Source organism: Peromyscus leucopus, chromosome 18 (genome assembly GCF_004664715.2).
Source record: "Peromyscus leucopus breed LL Stock chromosome 18, UCI_PerLeu_2.1, whole genome shotgun sequence".
Taxonomy (NCBI): domain Eukaryota; kingdom Metazoa; phylum Chordata; class Mammalia; order Rodentia; family Cricetidae; genus Peromyscus; species Peromyscus leucopus.
In genome coordinates this window covers 36,361,651-36,382,008 of record NC_051078.1, presented here as the reverse complement: position 1 = coordinate 36,382,008, position 20,358 = coordinate 36,361,651, and the positions used below count along the sequence as shown (strand labels likewise).

At 39.8% G+C, this 20,358-nt stretch overlaps 1 protein-coding gene across 1 annotated transcript in view; it reads left to right on the top strand.

Moving 5' to 3' along the window:
- Positions 1–20,358, top strand: part of Cdk17 (cyclin dependent kinase 17) — an 84,997-nt gene that overhangs the window by 50,304 nt on the left and 14,335 nt on the right. The window contains exons 2-10 of the mRNA XM_037196819.1: positions 1,318–1,464; positions 5,627–5,791; positions 10,229–10,362; positions 11,533–11,658; positions 14,951–15,007; positions 16,004–16,118; positions 17,338–17,432; positions 17,845–17,907; positions 19,850–19,973. Of these exons, the coding sequence (XP_037052714.1) occupies positions 1,347–1,464; positions 5,627–5,791; positions 10,229–10,362; positions 11,533–11,658; positions 14,951–15,007; positions 16,004–16,118; positions 17,338–17,432; positions 17,845–17,907; positions 19,850–19,973 (997 nt within the window). The 5' untranslated portion in view covers positions 1,318–1,346. The remainder of the gene's footprint in view (positions 1–1,317; positions 1,465–5,626; positions 5,792–10,228; positions 10,363–11,532; positions 11,659–14,950; positions 15,008–16,003; positions 16,119–17,337; positions 17,433–17,844; positions 17,908–19,849; positions 19,974–20,358) is intronic.

The following is a 20,358-nucleotide window of genomic DNA, read 5'->3' as shown; positions in this document are numbered from 1 at the left end:
TATGGTGATTAATACGTTCACGAAAATAGATGCTCAGCTGAGAATTTCACTAGAGAACTGGAATCTATAGAAAAGAATCAAATGGGGGTTCTATAACTGAAGAGATGAACAGCACAACAAGTGGGTGGATTTCATCCCAGGTCAGGCACAGGCGGAAGGAAGGATGTTGGTACGTTACAGGGCACTGCTCCACACCACTGTCTTGGTATCAGGCTAAACCCAGCTATCCCCTGGTTGCTTTTTAGACTGATTAGTCAACATGTCTTAAGATTTTAGAGCTTGGAGATGAAGAGAAACCGTATTGGATTATAGTTGCAATACTTGCCTTTTAATGTGTATAGTTTCGTATTTTATTCTGGCGGTGTTGTTAAAATTAGAGTAAAAACATAGCAGAGAATGGCCAGATAGGAAGTTATCAGTTATAGATTTGTATTTGTGTTTCCCAGCCTTTGGGCAAACAAAAAATTTTCCGTAAGTCACCTGTTCAGCAAACCTCGAGTATACCCTTAGAATGGGAAATTAAGTAGAACACATATGGAAAACATATAAACAGCTGGATTTATTTTAGCACTGTGGTGTTGTAAAGGCTCTTGTTTTGTTTAGGTATACTACATAGCTTGCAAGGTGATCTGGTAAATTTGGTTATTATGGGTCATGAAGAGCAATTAGAAAAGAAGGTACAGGTCTTGGGGAGTTGATTAAGGGAGCAAGTTCCTTGTTTTTCACTTATTAGGCTCTGCTGATTCCAGTAAGATGGGAAAAAATATTGCCAGTTACATTTGACATCCTGTAAATTGTAACATGCACCCCGACTTCAGAAATGTTATAATTTAGAAGACAAGGCAAACGTTGATCTTACCTCCAAGTCTTAGGTCTGTTTCCTAGTATTTGATGATTTGCTCAGGGGAGGTCTCTGAGTGTTTTCCCTACCGCGAAAATGGGATAGGATGGATCTGACTCTTTCCTGAATGATAGTTGAGACTTGAGATGGAACCTGGCATCAACATAATAGTCCGTTTTCACTCTAGGAGTTTTCAGAGGGTACTGTATAGGGGATTTTCATTCCTTCAGATCTCATCATTCTTGTCTCTCTGTGGACTTCAGTAAAAATGTTTCCCTTCTATTGATGCCAACTGAATATAGCATTAATCAAATTACATCTTTTTGAACAAAAAGTGTAGATTCTGTGATGTTTGCTGGAATCGAGGACTCCTTAATATATTCCTATTTTGAAGATTCACTGTAAGCCCAGAATGACAGTTTTCTTGAGCAATAAAATATTTAAAACTTCAATTTTCGCATGTTCTTCCCTTTCAGAAGTTTTCACGCTGCATCCAGCTGGTAGGATGAAAAAGTTCAAGAGGAGACTGTCCCTCACGCTCAGGGGAAGCCAGACGATCGACGAGTCGCTGTCGGAGCTGGCTGAGCAGATGACGGTGGAGGAGAGCAGCAGCAAAGACAACGGTAATGCCGGGCGGGAGACGGTAATGCTGGGCGGGAGACGGTAATACCGGGCAGGAGACGGTAATACCGGGCGGGAGACGGTAATGCCGGGCGGGAGACGTCTGACTGCTTCCTGAACACCGCTGAGGCCTTCGGTGTAGAGAACCCGAACGTGGCGCTCGGCTAAATCCTTCTTTGGTGTTTTGGAAGCAAAAGACTAACTGGAATATTGGCTAATATATTCTGTTCTCATCCCAAATGAGATGGACTGCCCATGTACTTGGTCTCCTACTCCTGTGAACGCCTTTCTGTTTTTATTATTTTTTTTTTTTTGGAGCTGAGGACTGAACCCAGGGCCTTGCACTTGCTAGGCAAGCGCTCTACCATTGAGCTAAATCCCCAACCCCATTAGTTCTTAAATATGAATATAGTATTTAATATAATATATAATATTATATTATATATATAACATATAATATACAATTATAGTAATTGTTAAATAAATTAACATTTAAATATTTTATAACTTGAGCAAGTTTATACAATTCTTGTTTGTAGCTTTATCATGGTTTATAGCATTCTGGATGTGCACTGACTGTCTCTATAGATTACAAGGTTCATTGGATGAGTGAGTTTACTATTTTCTTATTTAACGTACCACAGTGTGTTCATAATATTGAGAACACATAACAAAGACAGAAACATGATGTTTCATTTGACAGTGCTTTTACAATACAAAGTAATAGTGCCCAAAGTGTAATGTAAAAGATTGAAGGGTTTGATAAGTCGAATGACTTAAAATGTAAACTTGGTGAAAATCTTAGAACAAGGTTGTACAATCAAAACCAGAATAGCCCTAGGAATGTGCTGGAGACCAGGAAGGAGCTCATAAAAATGGCTACTAACGCGCTATGGTTTGCAGCGTAGCGTCTGGAGAGCTTCCTTTCCTGTGCACTTGAAATTCTGGTTGGAGATCTCAGGCAGTGATTGAAAGCCTGAATGCCTGCCCCATTGCAGGTAAATGCTTGTGGTGTGAGGCAGACAGAAGGTTCTGTAGGTCAGCAGTCATGGTGTGGGGCTGCGGACGCACTAACGCACTGAAATACTGCCTCGGTGACATCAAGAAGTCAGCTTTTCCTCCCAGGCCTCAGAGACTTGGCTTTTCTACTCAGACAGATCATTCTCTGCTGAAGGTTTTCCCTCTTGTCAGCAGAGCCAAGACCCTCGCTTCATGCCTGCAGCCTTGCTTGGTTTGGGAATGCTTTCCTTGATGGCTTGGTTTCTGACAGAAGGGGAGGAAAATGAGCTCCAGAAGAAATTCAAGACAATAATTTGGATTTCATTCTATAGGGTGGTAAAATTTGTATTTGGCTTAAATCTTGAAGATGATTTTGTAATATTTATCCCTCTTATAAAGGGATCTGTGAGCTACGTGGAGCAGAATCCTACTGTCCTCCCAGGCCCCCATTGACTTCTTGGTGATAGTGGTTGAGTCCAGCTTGCTCATTCTTGCAGCTAGAAATGTCTGGCCAGGGTATTTGCAGTGATGCTCAGGGATGAAAGAGGCACAATGTCCATCATGGTACCTGGCTTCTAGAATGCATTCCTAATGAATATTTGATTACCAAACTGTTGTGTTAAAATCGAGTCATGGAAAATGCACTGACTTTATTTAGATAGGTAATTAATAATTTAGACTAATTGATTATTTTCTGAAATACTTTAGTAATTGTCTTAAAATCTGATTAGTTTGTAACAAATGGTGATGTCATAGTTAGGGTTTCTGTTTCTATATAGAGACACCATGACCACAGCAACTCTTGGTTTTTTTTGAGATAGGGTTTCTCTGTGTAGTTTTGGTGCCTGTCCTGGATCTTGCTCTGTAGACCAGTCTGGCCTCACATTCACAGAGATCCACCTGGCTATGCCTCCCAAGTGCTGGGATTAAAGGCATGCGCCACCACTGCCCAGCCACGGCAATTCTTATAAAGGAGCACATTTAATTGGGGCTAGTTTATAGCTTAGGGATTTAGTCCATTATCTCAGTGGTAGCATGTAGGCAGACATAGTGCTGGAGAAGGAGCTGAGAGTTCTATATCTTGATTTCCAGGGAGCAGAAGCAACTGTGTGGCACACTGAGCATAGCTTGAGCAAAGGAGACCTCAAAGCCCACCCCCACAGTGACACACTTCCCCCAACAAGGCCACGCCCACTCCGACAAGGCCACACCTCCTAATGGTGCCACTCCCTTGGGGGTGGGCATGCATTTTCTTTCAAACCATCACAGGTGAAATGTTAAAAGTACCTAATATTTTAAAAATAGTATAAGTTGTTTATTTGTAACAGACAGTGAAAAAGGAAAAATAGGGACGCTGTTGGAACTCCTCCTCACCAGAGTGACTTGATATCATACCTGAAGACATAGGTAGACATTGATTCCTCTTTGGCATGACTACCATAGTCGGTTGCTGCTTATTTTCTGTGTATAACGTGGATTTCACCTACAGTTTTGACAGGAATTCTAAGTCTGTTGTTGACCTTGTCAGTGCCTACTTGCTAGAGTAAATACCTTCCCCCCCTTAGAGAGTTTTTTCCTTCCTCTCTTGTTTTTAGCATAAGAACTACACAAGATAGGGTTGCACACAGAGATAGAGTTCATGTGAAAATACTGCATAAGAATGTATGTGGACTGTACTATTTAAAAATCTCACACGTAACAAAATAAATTTATAAAGCAAAAGTGATCTTTGTCTAGTTTGAAACAGTGGCAGTCTGGCTTAAGGAAAATCATTTGTAACTTCTCTGAATAAACTGCCCCAGACCAACTTTTGATTTCCTGTCTCTAGTTTGATCACGAGCACGGTCGAGAGCCCTGTTACTCTGTCAGTATGTGTAGGCATGTAGCTGTCATGCATACTAACAAAATGGAGAAGTTCACACTTGTAGGGTTGTAATTATATAAATACCTTAGAAAAATTCTAATGTACATGGCCCTTCGGTCATCATCTGTGGTATTCCTCTCAACCAGAATTGGAGAGATTTCTGCAGTTTTAATAACTGTATCACACTTGGAAGGCTTAAACTCAGCTGACGATGTTCCGCGATAATTGTAATTCACAGTACAGTGCGTAGCTGGGATGTTTGCACCTTGACTGATGGACTGAATCCAGGAAAGAAGAATCTTGAATGTTATAGATGAAATTTGATTAAAGTTGTTAATCTTGGCCACTTCACACATACTGGCCCTAACTTAGAACAGCTTTATTCAAATATAAATTAAAAATCATAAATGGAGGTGTAAGCTATTATTTCTAAAATACCTACTGTGAAAGATAACAGAGAAAAATTATATGTCTCGTTTTATTTATGTGTTTGCTCTTGTAACACCAAGAATTGGACTTGGCCTCACACCTGCTGGCAATCACTGTACCACTGAGCTATATTCCCAGCCCTAAGAGTTTAGTTTTTAAAAATTGTCAAAAATTAATGTTTCATTTTCTTTAAAAGTTCAGCATAGAATTACCATATGGACCAGCAGTTCCATTTTTGGGGATATTCTTAATAGAATTGAATTAGGTGTTCAAACAAAATACCACTAAGATTCTTCCTCACGTATAGCTAACCGATTCTGATGTCCTATATTGTCAGATGTTTCTGCTCGGTAATGACTCTTGCTTATTTAAAGATTATTTATATAACAAAATACCAAATTTGGAGCAAATATCTCTGCCTCCATATTGATATACATTTAAGTATTTCTGCTTTATTCACTAATTGACTTACCTTTCTGAATGTCTACCAATAGAAGTATAAATTTCTTTAGATAAGGATTATGTGTGTTATATTATATAGCATATTTAACCATGAGACACATGTAAGATAGCATATGGAATAGAATCAAAGATGTAGGTAATTTGATAATAAAAAACTTGGTGAGGTATATTAGTGATGTTAACCAGTTTTGGTCATTGAAACAACTTAAAATATTAAGGTATTTTCTATAAATATATTTTTCATAGAAGTTATTTTACTCTAGCACTTTGAATAAATAGCCAAAGAGGTGAGCTTACATGTAAATGATCTCCATTAAAACCTTCTGTTTGGTTTTGTTTTCTTAATCCTTCTCATCTGATCCCGACTCTTGCGATGACTGTGGAATGACTCCTGGATGCCGTGAACACAGAGCCTATTGTGAAGAATGGCAGACCTCCCACGTCCCACAGTGTACATTCCTTCCTTCATCAGTACACAGGGTCCTTCAAGAAGCCGCCATTGCGAAGACCCCACAGTGTTATCGGAGGAAGCCTTGGTTCCTTCATGGCAATGCCCAGAAATGGAAGCCGATTAGGTAATGTGGTTCTGTTGCATTTGACTTTCTGGTTGTAGGACATCTACACTGGGTGTTAGTTGTATGGAGAAAAAAGATGGAGGAGTGCTAATACCATAGAGGAATAATGTTGGCATATCTATTCACCCAGAAGAACCTCCATAAAAAAGCAGACGAAAGATTTCAAACTGTGGCTTAACTGTCATACTGTATCATAGTATATAGTCATACTTCAGTAGCTCTTTATTTATATCATTACCACATAATGGTTCAGTACAGGAAATAGATTATCACCTGATTTGTTGTTCTCTTGCCTTTATGTCCTTAGGAATATCTAGGAAAAATATCTGCAGGGTTTTGTGTATTTCATGTGTCTGATCTTTTTTGATAGTAGTGTATTATGTTTTGATTTAAAGATAATTTTAAACATTGCTGTTTCACTGTCCCATTAGATGATTGTATTTTCTAACGTTCCTGAATATGTTATTCTACTGTTTGCTTTATTTCTTACCCACTGTAGGTTACTCCCTGGTTCATTTCAGTAATTTTAAGACTGAGCTTCCCTACAATGTGGTTTCGTCTGTTAGAAATGTGCCGTTATCCCTGTCAGTACCGCACAAAGGATGGTGTGCTGAAAACATCTTGAGCTGGTTATGAGAAATGATTACGATAGTTGGTTGTTAAGGTTTATAGTTAAGCAGCTAAATTTAAAAAACAAAGGCAATTAGAACTCCAAAGCCATCCCCTGTAACTGCTTTACTCCTGTCCACAATTATCGACTCTCGGAGGGTTATTTGCATTGTTTGTTGGTAGTGATAATACTACATAATGGTTTGTCATTGCACATTTCTCCCAGCATCCCATGTCCAATAATACTATCCCAATACTTTGAAGTCAGCTGTGAAGGGAATATTTATCTTCAAGAAATCTGGTATTGGCTTGTAATTATCAGTTGTGTAGACAAGAGGTTGATTAGTAAATGTTTTAGGTTTTATGGGCTGTAGTCTCTGTTGAATATTCTTTTGCTGTAGTCTCTGTTGAATATTCTTTTGCTGTGGGTATAAATCCTTAAAAATGTAACAAACATTTTTAGTTCAGGAGCAATATAAAAACGTCTGTTCTGGTGCACGCCTTTAATCCCAGTGTTCAGGAGACAGAGTCAGGCAGATCTCTGTGAGTTCAAGGCCAGCCTAGTCCACAGAGTGAGTTCTAGAATAGCTAGGGCTACACAGAGAAACTCTGTCCCAAAAAAAACAAAACAAAATAAATAAAAATAAAAATGAGACGCTTGGTCTAGTTAAGGTAGTACTATTGAAAACGTTAGTAATGTACATGGAATTTAAAGTGTATTATGTCTTGTCAGCTTAATGGTAAGTGGCACAAAAGTTGACTAAGCAAATATTCTCTGGTTCTTGATATTCTTCACATTTCAGCAAAGTCCTTTGACTTTGAAGAGATTAGTGAAGTTCTGACCACAGCCTTCATCATTTCCTCCACTTGCATCTTGAAGGAGACAGAACATCTGTGCTTGTTTGTTGATGTGAATACTCTCTTGGTTGAGTCAGATGGTGCTCACCTGTCTGTTCATGTCTGAGGTCAATACCTTGGCCGTGTAGTCCTTCACAGCAGGAGCGGTTGGCTTCTTCTTTGCCTGTGGCTTGGTTGGTTGGTAGTACCGGGGAACTGAATCTCTGCCCCACAAAGACATGCTGTGCAAATGCTGTGTCACTGAGCTTACATGGCCTTGCTGCACTTGGAGCTCTCAGCAGATTTTTGATACTTTGGAGGCCACAAACTTCATTTTGTAGTGATGCTCGGCGAATAATGCTTGGAACACTCAATCGAGATAGCATCTTGCTATGTAGCCTCAGCTGGCATCTTCTGTTCCATCCTCCTGCCCTTAGTTCTGGAGTTCTGGGACTACAGGCATGTGCCTCCACATCCTTCTTGCTCCTGGTGGGTAGCAGCTTTTGAAAAAGACTAGTCTGTGAGTTGACTCCATTTTATTGTTGACCTAATGACACTTAATGAAAGGATCGTCACAAGAAGCAAAAGGCAAGGTTTCTTGTCTGCAGCTGTGTGTCTCAGCTCTCCGATCTGAAAGTCAGTTATCCTTGGAAGACTCTGATTCCTAGAATTTGGAAAATGAATACTTCTCAAGAACTATTTTGAGTCTGTAATTTTATTCAATTCTTGATAATTTGAATGGTTTTTTCTTGTAAATTTTTTCATAATTTGAAACTATACAGAGATTCTCCCCCTCTCCTGCCTCTGCCCCCCTAGTGCTGGGATTAAAGGTATGTGCCACAATGCCTGAGGGCCTAGTGTGCTTTCTGCTGCTGTGAGAAATACCATGATCAAAAGCAACTTAGAGAGAGGGGGGTTTTTGTTTTTTTGACTTCTATATCCCAGATCACAATCCATTGTTGAAGGATAGCCAAGGCAGGAACTCAGGAATGGCAGGAACCTGGAGACAGGAATTGAAGCAGAGACCATGGAGGGACTCTGCTTACCGCCTGGCTCCATGTGGCTTGTTGAGCTTGCTTTTACATACAGCCTAGGGCCACCTGCCTGCAGTTGCACCACCCACAGTGGGCTGGCTCCTCCTGTATCAATTATTAATCAAGAAAACTCACTGCAAGCTTTTCCTACACAACAGTCTGATGGAGGCATTTTCTCAATTGACTTTCTCTTTTCCCAAGTGACTCTAACTTGAGTCAAGTTGGCAAAAAAAAAACATGAGTACAATTAAACCCTTGTCATCTTGACAAACACATCATCATCAAGCCCCAACCGTTCCTTTCTTTTTTGTCCCCAAGATGTCATACTAATATTATTATTATATAACTATAAAGCATAATACATTTTTAAAAGTCCCATAGTTTTAAAAATATTTGAATACTTCTCTTTAAAATATGCATATCTTTTAAGTTCAAGCTCTCTCAATTTGAACTTATATAAAATAGAAAGGGTTACATACTTCTTATTCTAAGAGGGAAGAAAGGGCACAGTTACAATAAAATTAGAGCAAATCCACCATCTAAGAGTGTAAATCAAAACTTTTAGCTAAATGTCCAGCATCTAAGATCCTCTGGTGCTAAGGGACTTGAGTAGCTTCACCTCTCCTACTGTGCCATCCACGGCACATGCAGCTAATCTCACAGGCTCAGGTTGGTTCCGCTGCACACCCGCCTCTGCCCATGTGATTGTTCCACAGCCCTGGATTCTAGTGTGTTCGGGTCTCCACTGTAACTGTATATATCCGCCAATGGCGTCATCTGGCCTCTCTCCAGGGACTCTGTAGCGTGCTATGTGGCGCCGAGCCTTAGCCTCTCTTCAGGCTCTCCAGACTCCTTCAGTCTTGGGCTTTCCACTGCAACTGAGACTGCACATTCACCAGTGGCCGCTCCTGGCCTCTCACAGGGCCAGGTGCTCTCAGCTGCTCTCCATGACCCCTTCAGTCCTGCAGCTCCCCAGCTCCCAACACCTGTAACACAGGGGAGACTATCACACATCGCCAACATTGGCTGCCAGCTTGAAATGCACCTTTGCCACCTTCTGGACCACGGCTCTGTGTGGTGACCCCGAGGAAACACTTGCCAGAAGATTTCACCTCAGTGGTGCTGGTCTCTTCATAACCACCCCTGCTTTTCACCCCCAGCTGGCCAGAAACCACAGGTTCTAAATTCAGAATATATGAAAAGCTTGATCGAATGCTTCCCTCCCCTGAACGTCACAAGCCACGCCTCTCGTCATCTGTTGCTCTCAGCCTTCTTCCGACTCCAAGGGTCAATGGCTCTTCCAGCCCAAAGTTTCAAACGTTCTCACTCTCTTTCTCCATAACAGCACATAACAGTTCTGTCTGAACAAGAGCCCACAGTCCTGGTTCCTCTTGCTTAGTTTGCTTTGTGTTGCTGTAATAAACATCATGATCCAAAGCAGCTGGGGAGGAAAGGGCTTCTTTGGCTCACACATCTTAGTCACAGTACATCTTTGAGGGAAGCCTGGGCAGGAACTCAAGCCGGGCAGGAACCTGGAGCCAGGAACTGAGACAGAGACCACAGAGAGGGAACCTTACTGACTGGCTCGCCCAGCTGGGTTTATTATACAAGTAAGGACCCACAGTGGGCGGGGCTCGCCCATCCATCATTAATCAAGAAAACTCCCCACAAGCTGGCCCAGAGGGCAGTCTGATGGAGACATTGTTGACGTTTTCCTCTCAGTTGACCATAGCTTGTGTCAAGTGGGCTAAAAACTAACGAGCACACCTGGCCTGAGAGTCTTATAAGGAATTTCTATTTCGATCTGTCAACTGCGTATCTATGTATCCAGAATATAGATGACTTTCAATACTGTGATTTCCGATTGTTGACTGTCTCTTTTCTTGGAATGATAATCAATTATACTATATAAGGATCTGTATTTTAAAGGTAAACAGTGCCTCCTTTTCTGTTACAGATATTGTTCATGAAAACCTGAAAATGGGATCGGACGGCGAGAGCGACCAGGCCTCTGGGACGTCATCTGATGAAGTCCAGTCCCCTACAGGGGTTTGCCTCAGAAATCGAATACACAGACGGATCTCAATGGAGGTAACCGTTTCCGACACACCTCTGTGGGAAGAGCACTGGTGTTTATGAAGGAACACGCACACAGATGCAGCAAATAGAGCTCATCTGGAACTCTTCATGAAGGCAAATGGCACTCCCACAAGAACGGCTGCTGTGCCTGAGTGAGCCGGAGTCTGATGTTTCTTTTTTCTAATTACCACCCTAAGACAACTGTACGTTAATTACAGTTCACATTCTGCAGAAAACATTTTCTTAATCACACCTTTTCAGTAGTCATCCGGACACTTTGTAGTTTATATATATGTTTTGATTTTTAAGAGGTATAAATAAACCAGAGCCAGATTGTTCTCTGACTTCGTTAGTCTCTCCTAAATGGCTCTCTACGTATACATCCCTTTGGTAGACTTAAGTTATTTCTCTATGTAAAAGAAGAAGGGGTGGGGACTGCAGAGGTGGCCCAACACCTGTGGCCCTTGCAGAAGACCCAGGTTCAGCCACAGTGCCCACGTGGTTCCAGGGGACCTGATACTCCCTTCTGGCCTCTGAGTGCACCAGGCACACACACAGTTCACATACATAAATGCAAACAAGACACTCGTAAACATAATACATATTTAACCTCACATGATTCGTTTTATTTAAAAAAAATACGTTTTTAGTCTTATGGACAGAAGTTTGTTATGACTATTATTTCAATATATCCTATAAGTTAAAAGCTTGCTGCAATGATACTAAGTATGGTTTTTTGTCTTGGTTTTTTTTTTTTTTTTCTGAGCATGTTTTAAAATAAAACTTTAGGGGGCTAAAGAGAAGGTTCAGCAGGTTAACAGCACTTGTCAGCAAGCCTGTAACCTTGAGTTCAGTCCCTGGAACCCCCATGGTGGAAGGAGAGAACTGACCCCTGCCAATTGTCCTCTTGTTACTGAAGTGATGACATTCTGTGTTAGGCTGCTTACTTCTGCATAGAGTAATTGCAGAGTAAAGGTCAACTTAAATTTGCTACGGAAAGTACTGAGCCTTTTTAAACCATTTCTGTAAAAACCCCCGTTATTTGCCTTTGGTTATAGTAAGTACTTTTGCCTTAAGTCATTTTGGCCCTGCAAGAAAGCTTCAGTTACTTACCACTAGAAAACAACGTGCCTGGGCGCGTGCCTCTGAAGTCTGATGCCCTGGTCTTGCTGGTCTGTGCAGGACTTGAACAAGCGGCTGTCCCTGCCTGCGGACATCAGGATACCTGATGGCTACCTGGAGAAGCTGCAGATCAGCAGCCCCCCGTTCGACCAGCCCATGAGCCGCAGGTCCAGGAGGGCTTCCTTGGTAAGTTTCTGTCCTGCGCTCTGCCGTCAGGACGGCTTTGTGGCTTCTCTGGGGCGCAGCTCTTTTTCCTGTTTCTCCTTTCGTCTTTTTTTCTCTCTTCACCTCTTCCCTGCCTCCCGCTCTTTCTTCCCATCCTTTCCCGTGTCATAACTTTAGGAAACACAGGGATCTGCTAGGCAAGTGCTCCACCGTTGATTTGTACCCCTAGCCCTGAAATTGATTTTTACATGTAAATTTGGATCACTCACTCAGTTTTATTACATTATTGTCTGCGTTTTGTCGTGGTGTATGGCAGCCAGACTTAGGTCCTACCTTAGTTTTGGATGTATCTGCGGATGTATGTGCCCCATGTACTAGACATGCAGCCCGCCGTGTGTAGACAGTACATTTTACAGCAGAGTACCCGACCCCAGGTACAGCTCAGTGTATTTGTGTGGTGGTGTCATACGCTGTAACCAGTACCCAGATGAATAAATGAAAGCTTTAGACACTTTTCTGTTACTTTTCTCTTTACTTAATACCCTCCTTCCTCAGCTTACCCATAATTCCTGCTTCCCAAAAACAAAGATTAGTTTTACATACTTGGTCATACATACTGTGTTGAGATTATACTCTTCATAGTGTGATTTTCTGTCTGAGCCTTTTTTTTTTTTTTTTTTTTTTTTTTTTTTTCGAGACAGGTTCTCTGTGTAGCTTTGCGCTTTCTGGAGCTCACTTGTAGCCAGCTGCCTCAACTCACAGGATCCGCTGGCTTTGCCTCCCGAGTGCTGGGATTAAAGGCGTGCGCCACCACCGCCCGGCGTGTCTGAGCCTTTTTAGTATTCATAAACGTGATCATACTTGTTTTTTAAAGTACTTAATACTTTGCGACATATTTTCTTTGAGAGAGGGTCTTGCTGGGTTAGAAGTCACTGTGTAAATCAGAGTGGCCTCACTTAGCCACTTTCCACAGCCTCCTGAAGTGTTGGGATCACAAACATCTTCTACAATACCTGAATCTGCTTCCTGCTTCCTCTCATTTAGTCTCTTGAATTGTATGTAGTTATGACTATAGATTATAAAATATGTTTATACAAATATGCAAGAAATACGCGCCTTTATCATATAAAGTTGATATAATGTTATTATAGAATCACAGCCTGGATGTAAATATACAAAACGTGTTTTTGTAGTCACTTACTTTGTTCAGTGTTAAGTCTGTGAATTTCATCGACTTGTTGCTTGTGGTTCTAGTCTCTTCTCACAGTTGTATGGTGCACAATTGTATAAGCATACCATCTCTCTTGGTGTGTTAGACTTTGTCCGTTCTTGTACTTACGGTCTTGAAGCTTGTTTTTAGGCCTTGACTGTTATCTGATAGTGCTTCTGTCCCATTCCTGTGTGCGTTTTTGGCTATGTTACTAGATCCCAAGTAAGCTAGAAATCTCCCCTAATGCTTGCTGTCACTGTCCTGTGACACTGTTGTAGGTAGACAGTATACGATATAACTTACTTTATGTATCATTTCATATTTGTATGCTTTTGTTTTAAGAGTCGTCTGGACGGTAATTGCTTAGACTGTGAAAAGTTATTTCCTGAAGTAATGAATTACTCTCTTGGAATATTACCAAAAAAAAAATCTTCATTTGTATAAAGAGCACATTATGGATTCTTAATAGTGTATTAAAATACAGGCTTCTGGAACCATCTCTGACTGTTTTTATGATGCCTGTTGGTAGACGTGCGCGCACATTGTTAGCCTGCGCTAAAGTGTGCACGCCATCTTGTTTTCACCGTGTGCTCAGCACCTGGCGTTGCCCTCCGTGAGTGTTGAATAAATGGGCTTGTCTTTTGTCTTCTGAATACTTTATGCAGGGGTGGCAACAAGCTGCTAACTTCTGTTAATTATTTGTTAATTATTGTTAATCTGTGTAACAAAAAATACAGGCAAATTTTTCTAAAAATTCCACTTAAAGATTCACTAATTGCTGTTCAGATGTAATCATTGAGTCCACTAAGTTGAGGATTCCTTAGGGGCTTGAGATTGTGTCGTCATTCTGTGCATTAGGATCTGACAGCCAGTCACTAGTGTAAGTCCTTCTGTTGAATTTCCTGGCCATCTACATGGATGGCGCTCAGGAGTGCTGTTCATCTTCTAGACTAACTAGTTATTCAAATATAACTTTAATAATTACAATTTTAGTCTTCACTTCTCTTAGAGATATATGCTTACTTTTCATTGGCATGTAGTCTACATATTTATGGGGTGCAGTGTGACATTTCAGTACATGTGCACAATGTGCTTTGATTAGTGTAAGCCGCGTATTTATGCCAAAATATCTATTTCTTTGTGAGCAGTATTTAAAATATACTAGGTATTTTGACATATTCTATTATTGTTGACTGTAGCTACTTTGTGTGTATATATGTACTTGAGTGTGTGTGTGTGTGTGTGTGTTTGGGCACATGCACATGTATTCATGTGTGTGATATATACTAATAATGTCACTATATTTCATTCTCTAAAGAGCGACTCTTGCTATATTAATTTTTGATGCATCTGTTATATTTTATTCCATGTGTACTTAGTATTATAGTAATTCTAAAACATTTTGTTTATATAGCTCCTAGTTTGTTGTCAGTACCTTATATAATCTTGAAAGCAAACCTCAGTATTTTTGACATAGTCACTACTGGACCACAATGTATTGGGTGTTTGCAGGGTATGGAAGCATTCATTCACCATAAAAAGAACAAGTGGGGAAAGAAGTCCCTCTTCGGAGAGAAAAAGTTCTTAGCTTACAGTTACATTTTCCCATGTGCCTTTCATTGTAGATGATATTTTAAGATGTTTCAATGATGCTCACTGTCTTGTTCATACTAGTTTGAATTTATTCTCAATGTAGCATTGTTCACTCTGTGAACGGGAACAAGAAAAATTCACTACCATTTGAATTAAAACCAAATTAAGCAGTGCCATAACACGTGTTGTAGCATGACATGTGTGTATGATTGTAACAGAAGCCTGAGAACAGCTCCTGTGAGGGAAGTCTGCAGATTGGTTGGGGTTTCAAATGCCTGTGGCCTGCACATTTTAGAGGTTTGCATGTTCATTAACAGAAGATTAGTCGTTCTTATATAGACTATTTTAATTATAAACTTTGCTATTTTTAAACTTTCTGATGTTCTAATAACAAATGTATTTTAAGGCTTGCCAGGTGTTCAACAGTTTCTACTTTTTAGAATAGAGTTACAAGTTAGAAGAGGTAAAGGTTTAAGAATAGATGCTAAATTCACAATTGTTTGCTTTCAGTCAGAAATTGGGTTTGGGAAAATGGAGACCTACATCAAATTGGAAAAGCTTGGAGAGGTGAGTACACTTTTAAAATAAGACATTTTCTTGTTATCCAGACTTGCACTACATAATTTTTGCCAGCTTAGAAAACTACAGATTTTTAGTTATTATCGTCTAAAAGATCTATATATACCTAATTCTGAAATGACAGCAGAACTAGATGGGATAAATTGTCTCAGTCCTTGAAGAACTGATAAAGATGAAGTTAATATTTCTTAGTAGACCTGTTCCCTAAAAAAATGCTGTGTTTTGTGAGTACTGGAACAGGCACCTACTTGTTTACTTCTTGGAGTCTGTTGTGATCTGGATATTGTGTGAATTCAGAATAACTATCTATAGAGAGAAAAGTCATCAAAGGTGAGAACATTCTTTAGGCCGTAGCTTTCTTGAACTTGCTTCTAATAGCTGTACTGCTGTTAATTAGAAATGGCCTGCCATCTCCAGTAAGAAAGGGCAGGAAAAGAACGAGCAAGCCTTCAGGGGGCTTTTTAAAGGAGGGCTAATGTGCACAGACTCTGAAGAGTGTGGAGGCCGGAGCAGGTTTTCATGATTGAATATTGTCATTACATTTTCATTGACAGTGCTCAGTGCCCTGTGGGTTTTATACACCATTACCTTAAGTGCCTTTGATATTAATCCATCGATCAGTTGTTAATCTGGAATAACACAAGAATGAAGGAAATGCTTTTTTATGCTTTGGAAACACCACAGTGTGGTAGAAATATGGATTCGTACATACAAAACTAAGGCATTTCTGTAAGAAAAACTGAATAAGATGTTTCGTTTTAAGGTAACTTTAGCATGCTTTAGTTTAATTTAAAAATTGAGCTTAAGGCTCTTTACTTTCTTGAGACGAAGCTCCAGCACGTAGTCCCAGCTGCCCTGTAACTCACTGTATAGGCCAGGGTGGCTTCTGCCTCCCTCTGCTTCCCAAGTGCTGGAAGTAAGTCATACACTGCTATGCCTGGTGACGACCACATTTGAACAAGGACCTTCAAATATATTTTATAGGGAACGTATGCAACAGTATATAAAGGAAGAAGTAAATTGACAGAGAATTTGGTCGCATTAAAAGAGATCCGCTTGGAACACGAAGAAGGGGCGCCCTGTACAGCTATAAGAGAAGGTATGGTATTTATATAAATAGTTAAGTCTAAGCCATATTAAGATGACTGTTTGTAAAAGGTGCTTAGGTATAAAGATAGTCAATGGCTGGAAGCCATCTTTAGACCTTGCAATTGTTCATTTCTAATCTCAAAATATTCAACAGAAAGCAATTAGTCAATTGTATTACTGTATAGTTCATAATGAAATACTTACGAAGCTGTTAAAAATCTCTGACAGATAAAATATTTGACCTAGGAAAACTTTATGTATTGATATACAGAGACCATGATAACAACAAATTACTTACATCAGTAAATTTTACTAAATATAAGAATCAAATAGCATATAAACACGACCATTTTATTTTTTATTTATTTATTTTTTTTTGGTTTTTTCGAGACAGGGTTTCTCTGCGTAGTTTTGCGCCTTTCCTGGAGCTCACTTGGTAGCCCAGGCTGGCTCGAACTCACAGCGATCCACCTGGCTCTGCCTCCCGAGTGCTGGGATTAAAGGCGTGCGCCACCACCGCCGCCGCCCCGCCCAACGACCATTTTATTTTTAAAACTCAGGGTTTTTTATTGGTAATAGATACAACGTATAGAAAATATTCTGATTATGGTCCTCCCTTCTACTCCTCACTTTCCCACCCACCCAAAATCTTCTCTCTCTCTCTCTCTCTCTCTCTCTCTCTCTCTCTCTCTCTCTCTCTCTCTCTCATTAAAATACCAATAGACATCTAAAAAATAATAAAGTAAGATAAAATCAAAACAAACCAGTATAGGACAAAATAAACAAACAGAAGAGAAAAAAGAAACAAAGAAAAAGCATAAAACACATACAGATGCTGGGACACATACATACATACATACATACATGTGTACATACGTACACACACATGCCATTGCAAGTCAGATTATTAAGAAAGAGCTTGAGCTGACTAATGATATGGAAGAGCGAATGGTGCCTTGTATTCTATGATCTCAGAGCCTCAAGTAGTTGATACGAAGTTAAAAGATACAGAGTTGTAGTGTTGGGGACAGTGTCAGGAATTACAGTGTCAAACTCACAACCACACAAGCAAAGGAGAAAACCATACTCTCATTTTCTCCACTGTCAGTCTGGCTTTAAACTCTGGGCTTTATCTTAACACAGTCAACTTATGTGCAAAACTTGGGGTTTTTATGAAGACTGACTACTGTCGACTAAATAACTTGCTTTCTTTTTTTTTCTTTTTTCAGTCTCACTGTTAAAGGATTTAAAACATGCAAATATTGTAACCTTGCATGACATTGTTCACACAGATAAATCTTTGACTCTGGTCTTTGAGTATCTGGTAAGCATTTAATAAACTTTATCATTCTGTTTTGCTTCAGTACAATAGACAATTGGACCTTTTAACAGCCCCAGGGACATTATTGTTTAATTATTGATATTTAATTACATTTATGTGTAGTGCATTCTGTTTCTTTGAATTCTACTGGGCTGGTGAGATGGTCCCATGGACAAAGGTGCTTACCAGCTTTATCCAACTCCAGCCTCCTGACGACTTGAGTTTCATCCTTGGAACTTACAGAAAATTCAATCACTCCCTTTGTTGACCTTGGACCTCCACATACATGTCATGACACATACATGTGTGCCCTCAGACATAAATAAGTGGTTTTTGTTAAGGAAAAAAGCTCTTAGGTTGATTGGCCATCAGTTCCCAAATCTGTGTCACATGGTGAAATGTTGTCTCTTTTCAGGACAAAGACCTGAAACAGTACATGGATGACTGTGGCAACATCATGAGTATGCACAATGTAAAGGTATGTTTTACATGTCCTTCTAAACCTTAGTTAGAGCACGGCTGGACTAGATTGCCCAAGCCCAGTATACTAGCCTCATACGTCATTTTTCATTTGGTATTTTTAGATGATCACCTTCTAAGTATATTTAGTCAGCGTCTGTTTACTACACCATAGCTTTTAAAAATCATCCCCCTTTGTAGTGCTGCTTCACTTTAAAGGTCTTTTAAATTTTTTTCCTTTTACAACCGTTTGTTCCTCTATATGTAGGATGGACATCTAAGTATATTCTAGATAAAAAACAAACATTTAAAATAAATAGACATGATGGGTACATACTTTGAAAGACCCTTTTGATGATAAACTTCCCTAATATATTTAAAACAGTGTTTAATTATAAAATAATCAGTTCAACAAGGTCAGAAACTTGCAGGTGTCTTGAATGCTGTGCTGGACACATAGATCTGTGTTATCAGAAGATAGTGGGTTTTCTTAGCACTAATTATCTAAGAATTCAAGTAATGCTATAGAAGTTGGCTAAGACAACCAGTGCAGATGAAACCCAAAAGTTAGTAGTTAAGTGAGAGCATTTGACATAGCTGAGTATTAACAATAGATGTCTTTGACTTAATTGTCGTACCCCAAATTTAGCAGATTTATTTATGCAAAATTAACAGTTCACGGAAACCTATTTTGGAAAAAGGCAGTGTGTGGTTGAGACATTTCTAATTCTGTAGATAATAACTTTAACTTTGTTTCTTTTAAACAGCACATTGGTGGATATAGAGGAAAGCCAGTTTCTGTTCCTAACAGAGAACTCTGAACACGGGCTAATCCGTTGCTAAGAGCAGGACTTTAAATGGATTTCCATGTGTTCTAGGAGGGTTTTTTTTTTATCTACAATATTTTATCTTATTTTGTAATCTGTTATGAATAGCATTTGTATATTTTTATTTTTGTTTTCCCTGCTTTTATATATAGCAATAATTTGGAAAGAAAATAAAGAGTTTAATTGGCATAGTTTGATAAAGATTTGCAAAGTCTATGCTTTTTAAGTTAGGTCCATGTGGGTGCTGTGACGTGGAAAGCATGTTATTGTCTATCTGTTAAAATTACACTTACGTTTTTCAAGGCTAACATCTAATAGATATTGAGATGATAATTCCAGAGTTTTCAGAGCATATAAATATGCAAACTCTGGAAGCTGCTTCTTAGAATTCATTCAGGCCTATCACTCATCTTCTGTGGTTTCACCTTCAGTGACCTAAAGACACTTGTGAATTCTCCGTAGGAAGGCTCCTTTTCTGCTAACCACAAAGCATCAAAATGCACTGAGTCTTTTCCTCTAAAATACACAAAAGCCCTCAGCCATTAACCTTGCAGGAGTCACTTTTCTCAGTCATTCAGAGGACAATGGTGCCAGGGCCCCTCTCTGAATCACAGCGGATTTTGAAGAGTGAGTAGGAGGCACTGGAAGTCAAGTGCCCAGGAGGTGGATGAGGAACGGGGTAGGGTATTTTTATAGCAAGTCGTCTGCCAGCGCTACCCAGCACTGTTCTTTTCTGATACCTTGGCTCCTGTGCAAAACCATTAATTCTGATGCCCCCTTTTAAACTGATGCTGCCCCTGTACAGACTCTGTGTGTGTGTGTGTGTGTGTGTGTGTGTTTCAAGGAGGAAATCAATGGCAGGCTTTGGTTGGTTGTTACAACAGAATTTTATAATCTAATGCTAGCCTCCAGCCAGTGAACTGTTATTATTCAGAGTTTTATTTGCAGTATTTATTTTCCTGGTTATCATTAGGTTAAAAACAAAATGATGCTTTAATTGAACAATAAACCATAAAATTGAGAAAACAACTCTAAGAGGCAAAGATGTCCTTAAATGGCTTTAATTACTTGACTTTTCCTTATAGCAAAGCCTGTTACATTGTCTTCAAGAGTCCTTTTCATTTGTCTCTCTAGCTGTTCCTGTACCAGATTCTCCGTGGCTTGGCATATTGCCATAGAAGAAAGGTATTGCATCGGGACCTGAAACCACAGAACCTCCTCATTAATGAGAGAGGGGAGCTAAAGCTGGCTGACTTTGGTATGGAGAGATAAGATATTCATACAAACTTCCAGGTGGCTGAGTTTAAAAAAAAAAAAAAAAAAAAAAAAAAAAAAAAAACACCGTTGTCACAAGGTGGCATCATCGTGTGGGTGTTGTAGTTTTCTCTGTAGCTCAGAGAAGTGTGATAGAATTTAGGTGGATGGTTTATGATGGTTGTTAGTGGTCAACCCTAAGATGCATGGGTCCCAGGCATTCTCCAGACCTCTGGGGTTTCTGAGACCTTCTAGGGTCTCTAAAGATAAACTACATGATCAGGGCTACACTGGTGTTCTTTGCTTTGTCCCTGTGTTAATGTTGGATCCAGTGACTCGAAACCAGTAAGAAGGAGAGTCACGGGTTCCCTGTGTAGGCTCCACTGTTC